The 19,723-nt window shown below is 54.0% G+C and overlaps 1 protein-coding gene across 48 annotated transcripts in view; it reads left to right on the top strand.

Annotated features, from left to right (window-relative positions):
- NFASC (neurofascin) overlaps positions 1-19,723 on the top strand; it is a 175,483-nt gene that overhangs the window by 107,255 nt on the left and 48,505 nt on the right. For 19 of the 48 annotated variants that reach the window (XM_070591208.1, XM_070591195.1, XM_070591189.1 and 16 more), the window contains 9 exons: positions 614-631; positions 1,428-1,533; positions 3,126-3,322; positions 3,792-3,914; positions 5,336-5,506; positions 9,661-9,711; positions 15,905-16,016; positions 16,436-16,620; positions 18,152-18,283. In XM_070591208.1, coding sequence (XP_070447309.1) covers positions 614-631; positions 1,428-1,533; positions 3,126-3,322; positions 3,792-3,914; positions 5,336-5,506; positions 9,661-9,711; positions 15,905-16,016; positions 16,436-16,620; positions 18,152-18,283 — 1,095 coding nt within the window. The remainder of the gene's footprint in view (positions 1-613; positions 632-1,427; positions 1,534-3,125; positions 3,323-3,791; positions 3,915-5,335; positions 5,507-9,660; positions 9,712-15,904; positions 16,017-16,435; positions 16,621-18,151; positions 18,284-19,723) is intronic. The other 29 variants (XM_070591196.1, XM_070591230.1, XM_070591198.1 and 26 more) reach the window with 3 other exon arrangements.

Consider the following 19,723-nt stretch of genomic DNA (forward strand, 5'->3'; position numbering starts at 1 on the left):
GGGTGATGCCCTTCCACCATGAGCGGGGCCACCGTGGTCCATCTGTCCCTAGGGTTTTTTAAAGGATGGGAGGAGGAGCCAGTGGGAAAAGAAGGGGCCCTGGGACGAGCGAGGCCTGTGGCCCTTCTGGGCCCCTGCAGCTTTGCCCTGAGGTAGTTCAGATCCACTGCTTCCCGGGCCCTCCGCCTCTCCCTTGTACCCTTGACCCAGGAGCCCACTTCCCTCAATGGCATCTAGAGATGACGGCAGCATCTCCAGAGCCCAGCCTCTTTCAAGCAGCATTGTCACTTTTGATATTCAGACTTCCCTGCCGCATCATTTGGTCAGAAGCTGGTCTTCCTGCTCAGCTGTGTGGTTTGATCTCCTCGAGAGGTGTCACCTCTCCATGAAGCACTCACTGGGTCTGGCCCACCCCTGCTTGGCTCTTCTACTGAGCTCTGCAGCAGGGAGGAGTGAGCCTGTGCACCGCACCACGCCCCCCCCCCACCTCACCCCTCTCCCTGCATGCTGGGGCGTGAGGACACTTGGGCGATTCGTCGTGTCTGACGACCAATAACCAGTAACTGATGTCTTCTTTTCTCCCCTCACCATGCTAACCCCTCGGAACTAACAGCAAGCATTCAGAACGAGCGTAAGTCCTCCAGCCGCCTCTCTGTGCTTGTGCTTCTGGGAGGCCGGAGGGCAGGGAGGGCGGGAGAAGGCCAGGTGAGGAGCTCCCTGGGGATTAGCGGCCTCTCCACCTGCCCGCCGGGCCTCCTTGACCCCAGAGCCCTGTTGTGAGGTCGCTTCCCACACAGGAGAGAAGAGGCTCCCCCAGAGCTTCCTACTGCTGGGGAAGGCAAGTGGGTAAGGGGCCGCTGCTCCCTCACCCTCCGGTGGCTGGCACAGGGGCAGCCGGAGAACAGTGGAGCCCGGGGCCGAGAGTGAGAGGAGCTGGCTCTTTGGCATGCAGACAAGTCCCCGGGAGGGTCTCTGGGGACGAAAGCCTCTTTCGGCTCCTGCCTCGCCACAGTTTGGCCATCTCTTGACCCTCCAGGGCTCAGAACCATCATGGCCACTAGGTTCTGGAAATCTAGCTGCTTTTTGTTCCTTTATTCATTCAACAAACATTTATCAAGAACTGCTGTGCGCTAGGTATCGTGCTAAGCGCTGCGAGGTGAGAATGGGTGAGACGAAAGCCTGGCTTTCGGTTTCTCACAGGGATACCATGAGACCCTCCAGGGATTCTTCCTATTCTTAGTCTTTGACACGCACCCCCTGTCCTGTGGCCCTGGTTAAGGAGCGAGGTCGCTGGACCAGGGCACCGTCCACGCCCTGCTCGCCTGCTTGTCTGTGTGGCTCCTGAGGCTCTTCATTTCAGCCCTTCCCCAAGCCAGGGCCGCAGGGTTCCTTGCAGCCCTGACCGCCCACTGTGTGCTCTGTTGCAGTGTCCCAGCCTCCGACCATCACCAAGCAGTCGGTGAAGGACCACATCGTGGATCCCCGGGATAACATCCTGATTGAGTGTGAGGCGAAGGGGAACCCCGCCCCCAGGTGAGTGCCCTGGCAGGGGCCTCAGGGCTGGGTGGGGGCAAGGGGCCCGCAGGAGGGCGTCTAAACCACCCCTGCCCCTGGGCCTGATGGTCATCGAGGCAGCTGAGAAATTAAACATCATTCAAAATTTATCCACGAGGCGCCTACTGGGTGGAAGGGACCGTCTGGACAACTAGGAAATTTAGCTGGTGAGGAAAGTGGGGGCCAGAAAACTTCAGTGGCTAAGGCACCAGAACGCCAGGACCACATATGAGGTTTTCTGCCCTTCAGTGTGCCATTCTTCCCACTGTCGTATGTTCCTGTCATCCCCCGTGCTTAGCTTAGGGGAAGTTCCTCTTCCTGACTAGCCTGAGTCTTTCATTCTGAGCGCATCTCTGCTTGTACATCAGCATCACATGAGATGTCAGCAGTCACAAGCTGAAAGCCTGCTGTGTGCCAGGCTCTGTTAGTGGTGTTCCCCACACCGTCTCTTTGACTACCTCACTGCCCTTCGAGAAGCACCCCTGTCCTTGTGAAGAGGAAGTGAAATGGATGCACAGAGATATTAAGTACCTTTTCCAAGGTTGCCCAGCTTGAGAGGGGCAGAACCTTGATCTAAACCCAGGCCTCTGATGCCCCAGGCCGGGCTTGTTAATAGCGAACGGTGAGCACTGGAGACAGGGAGATGTTACGCTATCCATCTCCCATCCTCAAAGCCGCACCACAGAAGGGACCCCTCAGACGCTTCAGGCAGATTCAGACCCAGAGGTGGCAGGACCCCACCATGTAGGGTGTGTGTGTCAGCAGGAGAAATGAGGCAGAGCGGAGCCGCAGGTGTGTGGCAGCCTCCCCCTCCCCACGGCCAGGTTTGCGTGGGACGGTCTAGCCCAGAGCTGTGAGCCTGGAAACTAGCGGGGCCTCTTGCCCTTGGTGGGAGAAGCAGGGGTCACCCTGAAGGGTCAGGCAGGGCATAGGTGACCTTGCTTCTGAGGTTTGGTCTTTCTCCCGTGGTCCCTATGAGGGGACGGTGACTCTGACACCGAGCAGCCACTGCTGCTCCTGCTTCTTTTAAGGGCGTGACCTGGGCAGCCACAGACGCACGTCCCCCAGGAGAAGCAGGGGGATGTGGTAGTCTCTTCACTCCAAGCCTCAGTTGTGCTAAGGCTGCTGTTTCTCTCCGAGCTGCCCCTCCTGGGCTTTAATGAGTGGCCGCAGCTCTGTAATCTCCACCTGCGGGCAGGGCACAAGAGCCTGAGCCGCGTCACTTGGCTTTAGAGCCGGATTATCAAGTAAGGAGGCGAGAGGAGCAGAGCCAGCTCCCCAATGCTCTTGGGCAGGGGGAAATAGGCATTTGGGTTTGCATTCCTAGTTGGGGGTTGGGAATGCCCGGGGGTGGCAGTCACCGCTGACTCTGCCCCCAGCTATTCCCCAGGGTGGGACCCGCGACTCTGCATTTTACCAGGCTTCCCAGGCGGCTCTGCTGCTCAGCTGGGGCGGGGCCCCCCCGGGCTGGAGGTGTGGTTGTGGGACCGAGTCTGGGGGGCCCAGAGAGCCTCACCTGGAGCCAGAGCCCACCGTTACTCTCCGTTGTCCCTGCCCCTCGCTGTCCACAGCTTCCACTGGACTCGCAACAGCAGGTTCTTCAACATCGCCAAGGACCCCCGGGTGTCCATGAAGAGGCGGTCTGGGACCCTGGTGATCGACTTCCGCAGCGGCGGGCGGCCAGAGGAGTACGAGGGGGAATACCAGTGCTTCGCCCGCAACAAGTTCGGCACCGCCCTGTCCAACAGGATCCGCCTGCAGGTGTCCAGTGAGTAGTGTGGGGCAGGGCCGAGTCCCTGCTCCGAGGTGGTTGGAGGGAGCCCTGGGGGTCCTTCCAGAAGGGCCGGTCCTGCCCTTGGCCTCTTGGTGCCTCGACGTCCTGCATGTGCCACTTGCTTTTCTGATTCTGAGCAGGGGCGCACCTCCCCAACTCACAAAGTTTCCTTGGAAAGGAAGCTTCTAGACCGGTTTGGAACACTTCGCTGGCCGCTCTGGGCACAGGAGGAGGGGAAGGAGAGGGGCCTTTGAAGATGTGCCTCCATTCAGACAAAAGCCTTCTCTCCCCCCGCCCCTCGGGTGTGCCTCGCTTGGACTGGCGTGCCCTGCCCCTCTCTCCTGCTCCCCCGTCTCCCATCTCTCCTTCTCCTTCCCCTCCTTGCACGCCAGCCTCAGCCCTGCTGCTTGCCCCGCCCCAGCCGTCGCCCTCATTTCATCCTCCTTTGTCGCTTTCTCCCCAGAATCTCCCCTGTGGCCCAAGGAAAACCTAGACCCTGTCGTGGTCCAAGAAGGCGCCCCCTTGACACTCCAGTGTAACCCCCCGCCTGGACTTCCGTCCCCAGTCATCTTCTGGATGAGCAGCAGTAAGTCTTGGGGGCCTGGTGTTTTATTTCTGTTTTAATCTTAGGGAGTGGGATGGGTGTGTTAAGTCGGGAGGGGCTTGCCCAAGGCTGGAAGACCTTGAGTTGTGAGGGGCAGATGTAAGGTGGCCGCATGGCTGAGAACACAGGCTCAGCAGAGAGGGGTTGCTTGGGCTCCTTGGTCTTTCTAGTAAACTTAAATCTGATAGTTTCATTCATATGCTCAGTGCCCTTCACTGGCTCCTCTGTCACCTCAGGAAAAGGCCAGACTCCTTTCCCTGGCACACAGCTCCCTTCCTGATCTGGTCCCCTCTGCCTCTCCAGCCCTCCTCCTGCCCCGGGCCGCCGGCCCCGCTGTGTGCTCTCCTCAGCACACACTGCTCCTGCTGCTGAGAAACCTTTTCGCTTCTCTTTCTCCTCTGCCTGGTAAATGTCCTGCAGCCTTCAAGCCTCAGCTCAAGGCCCCCGAGAATGGACTGCGTGCTCCTCCTCTCAGCCCCTCCCCGTCTCTGGGGCTTCCCACTCACCACACTGCATTGTAACTACTTAGCCATCCACGTCTCTATTGCTTGACTACAGGCTCTCTGAGGGCAGGAGCTGTCTTTCTTATTCGTCTCTATTTCACCAGTACCTTGCACAGTGCCTGGCACATAGTAGGCCTACAGTAAATCTTTAGTAAATACTTTGGAGAGCTGACCAGCCCATCATTGGGAAATTGGCATATTAACCTGTGCTTTAAGAAACGGTGCCTTTAGAAACTGTCATGGCGGGTAGGAAGGAGTTGGCTATGAGTAGCCAGCCTTATAAGTATTTTTTACAAACCTAACAGCCTGGAAACCTGGTCTTAGAAGTCTACATCAGCTGCCGTGATGGCGTGAAAAAATATAGATAACGTATTTGGCATTCTCCTATGATGTCATTAATTCTAAAAAGTACACGTTTTCATATTTTAACATCTCTAAAATTGGGAGGCATCCTAAAATTGACGCTGTGCATCATTGTTTGATGTGCATCTTATAATTGGTTAGTGCTTTTTTCTTTCTTGAGGAGGGTGCTTAAAAATAAGTGAGTCTGACTCCTGATTTGAGGAGTATTTGAAAGATGGTGTTCCCTCTCTCTGGCCTTGGGTCAGACCCTCTGTGGCAGGAACGAGATAGGAAAGTGTGGTCATTGCGCATGGGCGCGGCGGGCAGGTCTGCATCCAAACCCTGCTCTCTCCTCACTGCTTTTGCGACCTACGACACGTTAGTCCTCTGCTTTCTTACCTGTAAAATGGGAGTAAGCCCCTCTCAGAGTTGAGGGGATTAGACCAAATAGCGCCGAGCTCCAGGCCCTCTGTAAGTGCTCAGTGGTCAGAACCATCATGGTTGTCATCACTGTTCTCATTACTGCCAACCCCCCACTGTGCCTCTTCTTCCTTGTAGCCATGGACCCCATCACCCAAGACAAGCGTGTCTCCCAGGGCCACAACGGAGACCTGTATTTCTCCAACGTCATGCTGCAGGACATGCAGACTGACTACAGCTGCAATGCCCGCTTCCACTTTACCCACACCATCCAGCAGAAGAACGCGTTCACCCTCAAGGTCCTCACCAGTAAGTGCAGGCCCCTGCCCGGGGCTGGGGTCCGGGGCAGCAGCCCGCCTCGCCCAAGCAGCCCTGGGTCCCTGAGTCTGGGGGGAGACTTGTCCCCAAGGCTGACCTAGAGACCCTCCAGCCCGTTGTGCCTGAGCTACTTCATCTGCTTGATTCTAAACCCTTGAGTTAAACTTGGTCCTACTCTAAGTCAGTGCTTCTCAGACTTTGGTGGGAATCGGAATCACCTGGCGAACTTGGCAGCCATACCCAGGCCTGGCCCCGTCCGGCCTCAACAGTCCCCGCCTTGTCCTTCATTAGCTCTCCAGGTGGTTTGGGCACACCCCAGAATTTGAGAAGCACTGTTTTCAGTGGTCATCTGGCATCTCTCTCATGCATTCAGCTTGATTCTTTCTTTTGCTTCCAGCTGTTGTTTGGTTATCTCTATTTCTAGAATAAAGCCATAGCACAGAATATCCAAGTTAGTGGGTACCTCGACATGAATTGTATTGATTCTGTAATATGTATATTCTGCGCCATAAGGAGTCGCTATGCTCGCAAGTTGCAGGTTTGTGTTTTAGTTTTATCTGTTTTGTTTTTCTTTCCTGATTCTGTTTGGCTGGTACCAAAGCACACCAGCATTTCCTGACCCATTATAGTGTTGGTGGCCTTCGCACAGGAAAGGGAGGCTAGTCGGTTCAGGGACACTTCTTGCTGGGGACCCGCTGACCTGGAGCTCTGGCTGCGAAGTCCCCAGCCTGCTTAGGACGTTGAAAGGGGCTGTGTTGTTTACACCATGGATTTGTAACATGCCTTCCATAGAAACCCCCTAAAGACCTTAATCTGTCTGACTCAGCTGTGAATGTTGTTTTCAACACTGTGGACCCTGGTGATTGTGGGGGAGGCCAGGCAAAGGGCACCACGTGGGTGCTGGCAGCTTCCTCAGGTTGGAGAAAAGAGGCTGAACCCTGGCTTCCCGGAGCCCACACGCAGACAGGTCGTTGACGACGCCTCCAGGGGCTGGGGGGAGAGGCTTGGGCGAGCTCACTCCTCACTCAGGACGGGTAGGGGCTGACCCCTCTGCTGTCCTCTTTGCTCACGATGATGAGCTCTTACGGATGAGAGTGGCCCAGCCCCACACCCAGTTGCCACCATGGCGTCGAGATGGACCCACAAGACGCAGTTTCCTTCCTGGTCCCCTTCTCCTGTTAGGGAGTTTTTCTCTTTTTTTCCTTTCTCTTCATTTTCTTCCCTTTTCTTTTTCACCTCCTTCCTTGCTGTTTCTCCTCACTCTTTCTTCCTTTCTTCTTTGCCCCTCTCTTGTCTTCTCTCTCTCCTGTAACCCCATTTTACCCTTTTCTAATCCTCCCCCTCCTGCCTCCCCAGCTCCCCACACGCTGTTCTGGGTTGGTGTCAAGCTGCCTGTAATTTGGTACCAACCAGACAGCCAGAAACCCAGGGACAAGCTGCAGGTTCCTGGCAGGGTTACCTGGCTTCGCTCCACTTGCTGCCCCTCCCTGGCTTTCTTATTCCAGACCCAGGCCCAGAGAGGACCCCTGGAGAAGAAAGTTGGGCTGTCTGAAATGTCAATGTACATCAGGGGTGACCGCCTGCCAGCTGGCTGAGCTGGGAGGACAGTGTGGTCTGCCCAGGACCTCAGAGTGGCTTCCAGAGCCAGGACAGGGCTGGCAGCATTGGGCCGTGGGAGGGGCAGAAATGTCTAGAGCAGTCCGTCCTTCTGCCCGGGGCAATGCTTGAAGTCAGCCTGCTGTTTGGGGACTGACTCAGGTGACCTTCTGCGGTCCTGGGCCGAGGCCTCACTGTCACACAGCGGGGGAGCAGGGCCAGGAGGTGGTGGAGAGCCATCCTCTGCAGAACTAAGCCGTTAGAGGTTTCAGCAACATTTAGACGTTGGACTTTCCAGAAACATCCTTTTCTTTACCAGGGGAAGTAAGAATATTTGCTTCTGCTTCATTTCTGGGTCCCCTACTCCACTGAAAACTCTTTCCTCCGAATGCTGAGAAACCCCATGGGTGATGGGAACAGATGCCTGTTGGCTTCCTGGAGTTCTCCCAGTGGCAGCTTTGGCTGGGAGCAAGTCCTGGGCCTCCAAGCCAACCCAGAATTGGGCGCAGTTGCTTAAAATAGCACAGTGGTGCTCTCTCTCCTTTCCTGCCTGGAAAGGACACAGCCTTTTTCTTGTGTTTTCAGAACCAGGTCTGAGGGTGGGGAGGCAAAACAGACAAGTTGAGACAGCTTCAAAGACTCTGTTCTCACCAGGGGTTTTCTCACAGTTTTCCCATTGGGGAAGAAAGAAATCTCACCACAGCCAACTTTGCATGACCTTCATTAAAGGAAGGGGAATACAAGATACTGGGCAATCTACAGTCATTTTTAGAATTTGTTTTGGGGTACAAAGACAAACAGTGGAGTCAGGCAGCAAAGATGGGCTTGTCCCACTGTGCCCAAGCCAGCACAGGTTCCCAGTCCCTTCTGGTGCCTCTGCCAAATGACGGTGATGGAAGAGGTTCCCCCTGAGGGAGCACTAACCCTGCTTCCTTGTGGTGTCTGTTGTCTGAGTGATCTTAGAGGAGTCAGAAGGTCTCCCTGAATTTCTCAGATGTGCAGAATCCACAAACTGAGGTCAGTTCTAAGCTCGGGTCACTTCTCTGGAAAGAGAGAGGTTCTATTTCACCTGGTGGCGTGGGAGCATGAGAGCATGAAACAAGGGCCCCTTCATCTGTGCGTGCCCCCAACCTCCCCCAGGAGAGGAGCAGTACCTCCCAAGTCCAGCTGCAGCCCCTCCTGCCTCTGTGCCACCCGCCTCTTCATTCCTGCTGCAGGTCGCTTCCTACCTTTAGCTCCAGATAAACCCAAGCGGACTTCCCAGACGCAGGCTAGATCTTTTACGACACACCCCATCTTAAGAAATAGTTCTGAATAATGAAAATCTTCCTATAGGGTGTTAAGCAGATTTGGGATACAATGCAATGCAGGACCCAGAAAAAAGCTCGCATAGCCTCCAGCAGTCAGCTGTACCAGGATTTGCTCTGTCTTCAGATGTGCGAATGTTCTGGCATGGCACCCTTCCTCCCTCAGGCGGTTGGATGTGTTCCCAGCTCCTCAAGGCATCTACTTGGCTTCCAGTCAGCTATCCCGCCCCCCACGCCCTGTTGGTACTGTCAAAGCTTGAACCCCAGCGCTGGAAGGGGACAGTGGTAGAAGAGTGAAAGCTGCCTAAGGGTGTTGGCATGGTTATGTGCCCTATTCCAAGAAGGCTTGTTCACTGAGGAGTAAATGCCGGAGGGTCTTAATTCCCTAACATTGGAACTGAGGCCACTGGTCCTTAAGAACGTCTTCACCCCCAAGCCAGCCCAGAGATCTCTGAGTCTCCAGCTTAGTCAGCAGGCCTTTCCTGGTCCCCACTGTAGAGCCACAGCTCACTCTTCTGTCCTGGGCTTTCTTTATAATCCCCAACTCTGAACCTCAGCCTACCAATCCTAGCCTCCTCACCGTGAGGCCTTTCTGCCAAACAATGCATCTCAGAGACCAGGGTGGTGCCCATCTGGTCAGGTTAGGGGGGGTGCTTGTTGCTGGGCAGCGCACGATTGCTGGGTGCTGCCAGGGGTCCCGCTGTCCCTCTCTTTGCTGACGAGTTCTTTCTCTCGAACTGTCTTCTCCTCTCACTTACTCCTTAGCTTCTGCCCAGGTAGGGCTGTGCCCTTTCCCCAGGGCTCACTGACGCTCTTTTCTCTTTAGCCACCCCAGGAGCTGGCCTGGTCCACAGTCCTGGGAACTGAGGATTTTGGTGGGAAGGAGTTGTTCAAAAGACCGCTTTGGGATACCACTAATCCTTATCTCATTTGTTTGAAAATATAGTAGGACCAAGCAATTAAAGGTCAAGCCTAATTTCTTTAATTAAAAAAGAAACTTATTCTATTATTGCCTTTTTTTTGCAGGATTTAACCTTTTCTTCCCTTTTTTGGGCTGTTTTGTGTTGCTTGTTCTTCACCAAGCATATTTCCTTTCCAAATATGCCACGTCTTTCCTTTGCAGGAGGCACTGGTGCTCCTGGTTGTTTTTATGGCTTGGCGTTTCTGTTTGTCCTCTGCCATCTGTGCCTCCGCGACCTCTCTCTGGCCTCCTGTGTGCTCACCCTCTTTTGTTTATTGCAGACCACCCCCATAATGACTCGTCCTTAAGAAACCACCCTGACATGTACAGTGGTGAGTCGCCGCGGTAACCTTGGGATAACCTTGCCTGTCCTAACCCCAGTTTGCCTAACTTGACTGATACCATGTCATTAACTCGTGCTGGGTGGTAAGTCTGACAGTCAGCCAGGCCAGGGTGCCAAGGGGCCGTCCCCGGAACACTGCTCGCCGAGAGGACGGCGGCCAGTTTGGGAGTTTGAGGTGCTGGTGGTGTGCAAGCCTCCAGTTGCTGAACTCTGGGCAAGTCATTCACACCAGGGCAGGGCTTCAAAAGAGCTGCCTGGGGAGTTCAGTAGGAACTTAGGATCGGTGGTAGCTGGATGAAGAGTGTCGGAGGGTAGTTGAGTCCCCACGTGAAGAGGAAGCAGGAAGCCTCATTCCTCTTAGTAGTTTAAGAGCACGGGAAGCTTTGCAGTGTGTTTACTTAATTCGAGTGCCTGGATGTAAATTGCCTGCGTTGTAGAGTAGGCTTAGTTCCTGGGGGTACCGTTTCACAGGGCCACGTCTCTTTCAAAATCCATCTGGGGCCGGCCCTGTGGCTGAGTGGTTAAGTTCGCAGGCTCCGCTTCAGCGGCCCAGGGTTTCCCTAGTTCAGATCCTGGGTGAGGACATGGCATCGCTTGTCAGGCCATGCTGAGGTGGCGTCCCACATAGCACAACCAGAATATACAGCTATGTCTTGGGGGCTTTGGGGAGAAGAAGAAGAAAAAAGAGAAGATTGGCAACAGATATTGGTTCAGGTTCCAATCTTTAAAAAAAAAAAAAATGCATCTGGGAAAGATGAGTAAGGGTCCAGCTCTGAGTTCCCTTTCAAGGTGAGTATAAATGAAGCAGGCCATGCGCTGTACTCCATCACTGGGGCCTCTTCTCTCCTCTGGGAGTGCACGCAAACGCTGCCCACCAGTCTACACACTTGCAAGTCATGGAACAATTTCCATGAGGCATGTTCCTAGCTCATCACAGCTGGTTTCTCAGGCTGATTAGGAGAGTAATGGGCTATTCCACACCTGAGTCACCACCCCCCACCATGGCTCAGGAGTGTCTTGTTTTCCTTGAGCAGCCAGAAGAATCATTTCCTGGCTCTGGCAAGGCAGCTGGCCCCCGTCATCAGTTATGCCTTGGAAGCTGAGGCTGCAGGTCCCCAGGGGGGTGATTGTGAGCTCAGATCGATAGAAAAAATAGATAGGAAGTGTCTGTATTGTGGTGTGCTAGTATAGACAATGCTGGTGTCTGGAGTGGGGGATGGGGACAGGGAGCGAGAGCCAGGGAGCAAGGAGGGAGCTCTAACTTGGCGGCAGCAGCAGAGCCACACCGAGATCCTGCCAAAGAAATTTACTGCCGAGGAAGCTGGGACCTTTATTAGATTCTGGGCACTGTCTGTTTTCAAAATAACGGGGCCAACCACCATTGTGTCAGGAGCCCCAGAGCACTGGTCTGGAATGTGCCTTTTTCTAAATTGGATTCCGGGTAATCTATTATGGAAGTATTCTTAAAGCTGGAGTTTATCAGAGTCAGAAGGTCCAAGCTCCTCGCTTTATAGAAGATAAACCATTCAGCAGACATGCGTGTCGGGTTGTTTTATCAATAGGGGAAGTTCAAGTGATGCCAGCCACTTTAATCAGTTTGTGACCAGTGGTGGATATTATTACAAGCGAAAGGGTAGGGGGTATAAGAACCATCTGGAGCTATGAAACTAAGCAGAGCTCCCAGGAGCTCACGTGGAGATTGACCCCTTCTCCTCAGTCCCAGGTAGAACAGGGCTGAGCACGGATAAGCTCGGTGGAAAGGAGAGAAAGTCAAAGGGAGGCAAACAAAGGACAGCTGGGTTGAATGCTTCTAGAAAGAAATAAAAGGTGAAAAGGAAGAAAGGAGGAGAAGGTCCTTCCTGAGGGCAGGGGGCTGGGCAGGGAGACAGTGAGATGAGAAATGCACAAAGGAGACGTGAGCAGTGGGGCCACTCCATCATTACGTTTTGTTCTAGCAATTTCTACTGTGGTTTGGTATCCTCTGAACATATGCCAGATGCCCCCTGACCTGCTGAGCGGCAGAGGGAAGCTGGTCTGAGATTGTCACTTGGTGCCCAGCATTCACCCAGGCCAGGAGACAGGAAGGAAGTTCCGAGCATGCGCTCTGAGATAGTCTGCCCTGAATTAGGCTGGAGGGTGTGCCATTGAGAGACCTTGGCCACATCACTCAGTGTGCCAGAACTTTAATATCCCCATCTGCAAAATGGGTACATTACCTGCTTCATAGGATTATTGTGAAGATTAAAGAAGATAATGTACATATAGTTCCCAGTGTGGTGTCGGACACATGTCGATGATTAAGAAATGTTACCCATTACTAAAGAGAATGGTTTGGTGTTGACTGTATCAAGTTTAATTGTTCTGCGCTTCTGAAATTAGGAGGGACATGGAGAACTTGAAGAGAGGCCAGGGGGAGAAAGGCAGGCACAATTATGGGAAGAAAGTGCTACAGAGGGAGAAATTTTAGAGCAGACTGGAGCCTGAAAGCTATTCAGATCCTCAGCTGTGCTGAGAACATGAGGGATTTAGGTGAGACTTGGAGGAGATTTCCTGGCAGTGGAAGGTATCAAATATCACTAGACACAGAGTTTTTCCTCATCTTCTGGGGTGGTTTGGTCAGCCATTGCTAGAGCCAGAGAGGTAGACGAGATGCCAGGAATCCAGCCCCATGAGTTCTCAATTCTGAGAATCGAAAGCAGCAAATGGAGGACCCAGCCGCCCCTGACAGCGGTTCCTGGCAGTTTCTCGGATCTGTCTGATTCGCTGCGTGCTCTCTGCTAGCCGACAGCACCAGCAGAGGGGAGCAGCTCAGAGCTTCAGCAGTCTTGACCTTTCCTCATGCAGGAGACAATCGAGGCGTTTTCCACTGGCCCTTTAAAGCCAAGCTGGTTGAGGCCATGTCACCTCCTGATGCCCGCTGCTAACCACATTCCCCTAGAAACCCGTGGGCCGCTCTCCAGCAAGAGCTTGTGAGAGCAGGAGAGAAGATTGTCCTTGGGCTCAAGGTCAGGTGGGCCCGCAGCTAAGTTCTTGCTGAATGCACACAGACACGAGCTTTAGCATCTGGATTGATCAGGTATTAGGTCTAACTCGAGCCCTGGAGATGAGGGAGAGGACGAGAAGCATCATCAGGCTGGACAGGCTCTCCCAGGACCCCGCCTCCAGGGTCAAAGAGGGTGTCCCGTGACACCAGGAGACTGTCGTCTTCCAGTATTTGAATCTCGTAGAGTCTCGTGTGGTAATCGCCCTTGTCTCGGAGATTCTTCAGGGAAAACGATTAGCCACCCTCCTTTGGGAGCAGCGGCTGCCAAAGCCACCGGCTGGATTATCCTTCATAAATTTGTGTAGAGCTCCTGCTGCAGCTGACCACGTTTCTCCAAAACCTCCCCTGTGGGTCCAGCCTTATCATCCCTTAATGACGCCCCGTGTCGCCCTGACTCCTCTTCAAGTTTTCCGTGGCCTTAAGAATCCGGTTGAGATGCCTTTGGGGCCTCTTCATTCTCAACCCAGCTGCTTTTTTCCAGCTTGGGCCTGGGTTTACTCACTTGCCCCGAGGAGAGCTGGAGCCTTAGCTGAGACAATGCGAGCGGTCTGTGAGGACAGCCCCGTGGAAGAGTTTCACCACAGCAGCTCACTAAGAGGAAAGTCTCTTTTCTCCTTCACTTCTTTTGCCCCTGCGTTTGGTTTTCTTTGGTTTGAGCAAGGAGATTCCCAAAGCTGACTATCAGAAGTGGGGACAGCGGGGCACCCGTCTTGAAAGAGAGAGGCAATGTAGTTTAGATGTGGGAGCACAGGCTTCAGTGCTAAAGGGTCTAGAATCCAAATGTAACTGGCTCGTGTTCTTGGGTGAGTCTGTTGACTCCACTGGGCCTCAGTTTCCTCTGCTGGAAATGGGGTGTACTCTCCAGGTTGTCCTGAGGATTAAACATGATGGCGATGTCTAGCTGGAGCTGTTCGCACAGCATGCGGCCCACCATAAATGCTCACCAAGTGGCGGCCCTGATTATTATCTCTGACTTTTAGGATGTTCTTCCCTATGTTTTTGAGCTTTGGCTCGCTTCCCAGCAGCGTCTCCTCCTTTGGGGTAATTCTGTGCTTGCTAGTCCACATCCCATAAGTGAAGTATTGCTGGAACCTTTTTCTAGTCACAGCTACAGCGTGTCAGGCACCCACGGCAGGCCTCTGTGCTCCCTGCTCCTCTCTCCCACACTTAATGCTTTGCTGGTCATGTGTGCTTGTGGTGCTGCATGCTGTGGTGTCAATTAAATGTCCATAGGGTCACAGATTGGTGCCTGCAGATTTTGTGCCTTCATGGAAGGAGTGTGCTGAGCTGGGACGTCTTCCACGTAATCCCAGGGTTCCCAGCTCTCGACAGATTCACCAACTGACACCAGAGCCTCCTGCCCTGAAGTCTTCTCCCTGGCACGCCTGACCTTGTGTTGTCTGTTTGGTGATTCCATGACAAAGGATGGGAGGAAGCTGCTGCTCTGGTATCAGGCTTCCTTGGTACTGAGAGCTGGATGCTACAAGAGTTATAGATGTAGACGGTAACCAATTAACCACATAATGGATTAACCTCTTCAGTAGCCACTGTTGTATATGTGTGTGCTGGTGGGACAAATGAGGACATCTACAGAAAGAAAACTAACCTGGGGGGTAAATTGTTGCCTTCTCTTTTGTTCTCTTCTCCCCCTGAATTCATTCACCCCACAAACACTTATTGACCATGTGTCGTGTGCCGTGTATTATGCCAGTAGCCTAACTACGTCTGCATGTGTTTCATCATTTCTTCCCCTGACAAAAGGATAAATAGATACAAACTCTATGAAATGTGCTGCCCCGATGGCCAATGGAGAGGAGCTGAGTGCCCCTAGGAGAGGAACCCCGCTGCTCCAGCCAGACACCAGCCAGCCAGTGCGCTCTGTTAAGAAACACCAGTGTCCCAGAGACAGAGTCCCCTGCCGTTCTGTCCTCACTCTGCCAGCACCCGTTAACACCCCTGCCTGGAAGAACACCTTTGTTCTCACCCCAGGCCTCTCTGAGGGCTCCTAGCTCCTGGCAGCGCTGCCTTCCTTCCGCCTCTCACCTCTCCAGCTGAGATGAAGACCCGTTAAACCCACGGGTGGGCTCAGCTTATGAAAACTCTTCTCGTTCACGGTCACACGCCTTTGGGCAAGGTGCCTCCTCCAGTTTCCCTTTGCTTTGGGTTCCTGGGTGGAAACTCCTTGTTCTCTGTTCCATCGTATCTATTTCTGTGGAAACGTGCAGACGGCTCTGAGGGGAAGGTGCGGCTCAGTAAGACGGGTCCACTCTGCTGGTGTACCCAGATTTGCATGACCCCTTCCACAGGGAGACAGCCACCTGACACTGTAGACCTCTGTGAGCTGCCTGGCCTTCAGGACCTGGTGCATCGCCTTGATTTCAGACCCTGTGGCTGCTCCAGCCTAGTTGGATTATAGATCACCTCCTCCATCTTGGCTGCCACTCTCCTCTCACCCCTCCCCCAGTCTCTCACCTCCAATTAACACCCTCCTCCCCAACCCCCTCCCAGTCATTAGTGAAGAAGCAGAATGGTCTTGGCCCCAGAGTGATTTCCTGTCATCTCTGCTCATTAATTCTCTCCATGTCTTTGCTAAACCGTTAATAACGCTGCCTGCATCTCTGACTGTTCATCTGAGTCTTTGTGGCTTCATCCCAGCTCCTTGTCTCCAGGGTCCCCAAGAGCAGGTTGTGTGTCCTGTGGCCTCAATGCGAGCCTTCTCTTTCTTCCACTGCTGCTGAGATGGCCTCCTCGGGGGCCACGGCATTGGCCTCTGGGGCCCCAACACAAGATGCTCGGGGAGTAAACGCTCAGTGCTCCAGCAACCCTGCCCCTGTTCCAGAGAAGGATTGGTTTACTGAACTGTGAGGGAGGCTGAGCTCCTCTGAGGTCCTTTCAGAACTTAAAGCTGCTCACACACATGTGCTGGTGGGGCCGAGGAGCCGGCGCTTCCTAACACTCCTCTCTTAATGATGCCCGGCCCTTGGGGTGGTTTCAGCTGGGAGGGACGGGGCTTGGTGCCTCTGAGGTGAGGGGGTCAGCAGGGGCATGATGACGTTTCTTTCTAGCCTGACAGCTTTGGCCCAGCTGGGTCAGCCCTGCAGGCAGTAGGCTCACGAGAGCTTGCTCTATCCTGTTTCAGCCCGAGGAGTTGCGGAAAGGACACCCAGCTTCATGTATCCCCAGGGCACTGCGAGCAGCCAGATGGTGCTGCGTGGCATGGACCTCCTGCTGGAGTGCATCGCCTCCGGGGTGTACGTACCATTGGCACCCCCACTTCTGGCCACCCTCCAGGAAGATGGGGTGGGAGTTTAGGTGTGGTCTGTTCTTGCCACATTTTGGGGGGCAAAAAGAGAAGCAAACAGCCCCTAGTGAGGACTTTGCAAGTCATAGTCCTCTCCGTCCCGTTCTGGCCGTCTCACTTTGGGATAATGAGGAAAGGAAATGGGTAGGCATGCTGTGTGTGTGTTAGAGTCTCGTGTGACCTCAGATAAGTCCCTCACACACTCTGTGGCTGAACATCCCATCTGAATAGGAGAGATCAGTTCTCAGAGGACATGTCTTCCTGGACCCCGTACACCTTAAGGACGCCCGGGTGTCCTGGGCTCCATATAAGAAAAGCAGGGCTGCGGTCAGTGCTAAGTCCCTGTTTCCTGCTTGGTCCTTCTCCTAGCCCGACACCAGACATCGCGTGGTACAAGAAAGGTGGGGACCTCCCATCTGACAAGGCCAAGTTTGAGAACTTTAACAAGGCTCTACGTATCACCAATGTCTCTGAGGAAGACTCTGGAGAGTATTTCTGCCTGGCCTCCAACAAGATGGGCAGCATCCGGCACACGATCTCGGTGAGAGTAAAGGGTACGTGGTGTGTATTTCTCATTATGGTGATCTGCCAGCCCCGAACACCATGGCCACCCTCCCTCTGGGGGCAGTTGCGGGTCGGGTAAGGGAGACACTTCCAACACACTGGTTAGTGGCAATAGTGACCTGCCAGGGATGGTGCCACCCCCGGATATGAGTGTGTGAGTGTATGTGTGAGAGAGAGGGAAAGGGAGTGAGTGTGAGCGTGTGCATGTGTGGATAAGCATGGAAGGTATTAAGGGAAGGAGAGCCACCTGACCATCACCCAACTCTCCTTTGTGCTCGGGGCTCCCTCAGCAGGTGAATTTCCTCCGTGGTCTGTTTGGATCACCCCAAGAGCCTTTTGTTTCTTTCATTTGCAGCTGTTCACGGTGTGGCATCTTAGCCCTGTGCTGTCTGTGTACTTGTGCATGGTTATTTTTAAAAATGGAAGTCATCGTGGTCCAAAGTATTTTTTAAAGAATCCCTTCCCTCCCCAAAAAGCATAGAGGGTCCCCCGAGCTACTGCAAGCACTAGAACACGTGCCTCTCTGGTCCCAGAGCGCGTGGTGAGCACGCCAGCCTCTGCTCAGCTGGGGGCTGGGGGATGGTTGGGGTCACGAGGTCTGACACCACAGTGTAAGAACTTTCTTAGCTCACACTCAGTTGACCTTGTCACCTTGGTTTCAGCACTGCACTCAAACCAAGGGTTCTTAACCTTTTCTAGGGTATCAAGATCTTTGAGAATTTGATCCAAAGGATCTTCTTCTCAGAAAAATCCACATATTCGCAAAATTTTCCAAACAGTTGGAAGAGGGGGCCAGCTACGAGCTTCTGCTACAGCCAAAGCTCAGTGCCTAAAAGAATGAAGATGAGGCCTTTCCTGAAGGGGCTGATCTTGCAGCAGAAATCCAGAGGGCCAACCCTGTGCCCACTTTACCACAGTCCCTGGCTTGAGCCCTTGGCTGCCCATCAAGAACCCCTGTGGAGCTCTAAAAGCATTCGCTGCCCAGCCCCCCGAGGATTCTGACTTAGTGGGTCTAAGACAGGCCCTACCGTCCGTGTCTGTTAAAAGCTCTTCAAGGGACTCTAATGAGCAGCCCGAGTTTAGAACTATTGTTCTGGGGCCAGCCCCGTGGCCGAGTGGTTAATCTACATGCTCCGCTTCGGCAGCCCAGGGTTTTGCCGGTTCAGATCCTGGGCGTGGACATGGCACCGCTCATCAGGCCATGCTGAGGCGGTGTCCCACATAGCACAACCAGAGGCCCTCACAACTAGAATATACAGCTATGTACTGGGGGTCTTTGGGGAGAAGAAAAAAAAAAGAACTATTGTTCTGTGAACTCAAAATAGACTGGTCAGCATCTGAGATGCCAAGCTGGCCCAAGGCAGGCTGGACCGAATCATCCCATGAGGATGAGCCCTGGGCAGGTGGTGAGGGCTGGGGCTGGCACACAGGGGCTCCTGTCTTCCTAGAGGGAGCCCATCTGGTTTCTTCTGCCTGCCCTGTGCCATCTAACTCCCAGCCTTTGCTGTCCTTGTCTTCCAGCTGCTCCCTACTGGCTGGATGAACCCAAGAACCTTATCCTGGCTCCTGGCGAGGACGGGAGACTGGTGTGTCGAGCCAGTGGGAACCCCAAGCCCACCATCCAGTGGATGGTGAATGGGGAACCTTTGCAATGTGAGTAACAAACCACTGTCCCACCTGACCCTGCTCTCTCTCCTGTCGAAGGCTCCAGACCCCACTCCCTGCGGGCCAGCCTGGTTGTACCAGAGGCAAAGCTAACAAGTGTTCCTTGGCTGCTGCTTCTGGAGCAGCCCACCTCTTGGACATCTCAGGAGGCAGGAACCCTGCCTCTTCTGTGAGAGAACAGGAGGCCTGTGGTCATGTTCCCATATTTAGGGGATTTCTGCTCTTGAGGGTTTTCCCTAAATCTCTGCTTTCTGCCCTTAACAACTACAGAGCCCAGGTAAAGGTCTAGGGATGGCAGCCTCCTCTCCTGAGTTGGGGCTCTGAGTGCTGCTGGGGCTTAGAAGGGGCAGGGAGCTCAGTAACCCACTGCTGTTGGTTGCCCAGGGCCTGCTGTCTGCTGAGGGCAAAATAAGAGGCAGGGTTCCATGATGATACGAAAGATAATGGTCAGATATGAGGAAGAACTTCCCCTTGAGAGCAGAGATGCACCGGTGCGGGTACTGAGTATGCACAGACTTTGGCGAGATTTTGTCCTGCCCAGATGGCTGGAGTAGGTGACTCCAGGGACCTTCCAGCCGGAGGGCTTGGTCAAGTCTTCACATCATATTCTCTCCTGTTGCATTTACTTTTTAAATGTCCTGTTGTTACTTCTGTAAGAGGTCAGAGGAAATGCCAACAGTGATATCAACCAAACGGGGCAAAAAAACAGATGATGAGAACTCAGAGCGAAACTGTCGAGCCACGGGGGCGCAGGGACGGGGGGAGGAGAGCATGGGAATGCGCCTTCTGAGACGCGCACTGTGTGCCCAGCACAGCGCCGGGTGCTGCGCCCCGTTCTCTCTTTGACCTGAAATGTGGAGGATGCGGAAGCATGGTTTCTGCAGTGCCGTGAATTGCCTGAGGTCACGTAGCTGGTCCGTGGTGAAGTTGTGGGCTGCTGTGTGCTGAGCACATAGTTGCCCCAAGTAAATACCCTTTTCCTGGACACTAGCGGGGACACAGACGGTGCGTGCCCTCTGTGTTTTTCCCTGTCTGACAGTACTTGGAGGACAAGGCACACAAAGGCAGTGAACCTCATAGCACCTTAAACGAGGTCAGAGCCCCAGGCTCACAACCGAGCCTTGGTCCTGGAAAGGTCACCCGTCACTTTCTGGGACTGACTGGAAGGAAAGTTGCGTTCATGAGAAGTGCCGGGCAGGGAGGCATGAAGCTGCGGGCGCTGCCTTCCTGGTGCCTTTTGCTGAGTGCAGACTCAGAGACAGATGATAAGGATCTGCTGACCTTGTCTTCTCTCACCTCCTGCTGATTCCCCAGTTCTGGGCTCAGACTTGCTGTCTATGAGTGGCACCCGTGGGGCCAGACCCTGGGTCCTCCTCTGCCAGCTGCCCCTATGGGTCTGAGTGATCCAGGACGGGTTCATGGACTTGC

This window comes from Equus przewalskii, chromosome 23 (genome assembly GCF_037783145.1).
Source record: "Equus przewalskii isolate Varuska chromosome 23, EquPr2, whole genome shotgun sequence".
In the NCBI taxonomy this organism is placed as follows: domain Eukaryota; kingdom Metazoa; phylum Chordata; class Mammalia; order Perissodactyla; family Equidae; genus Equus; species Equus przewalskii.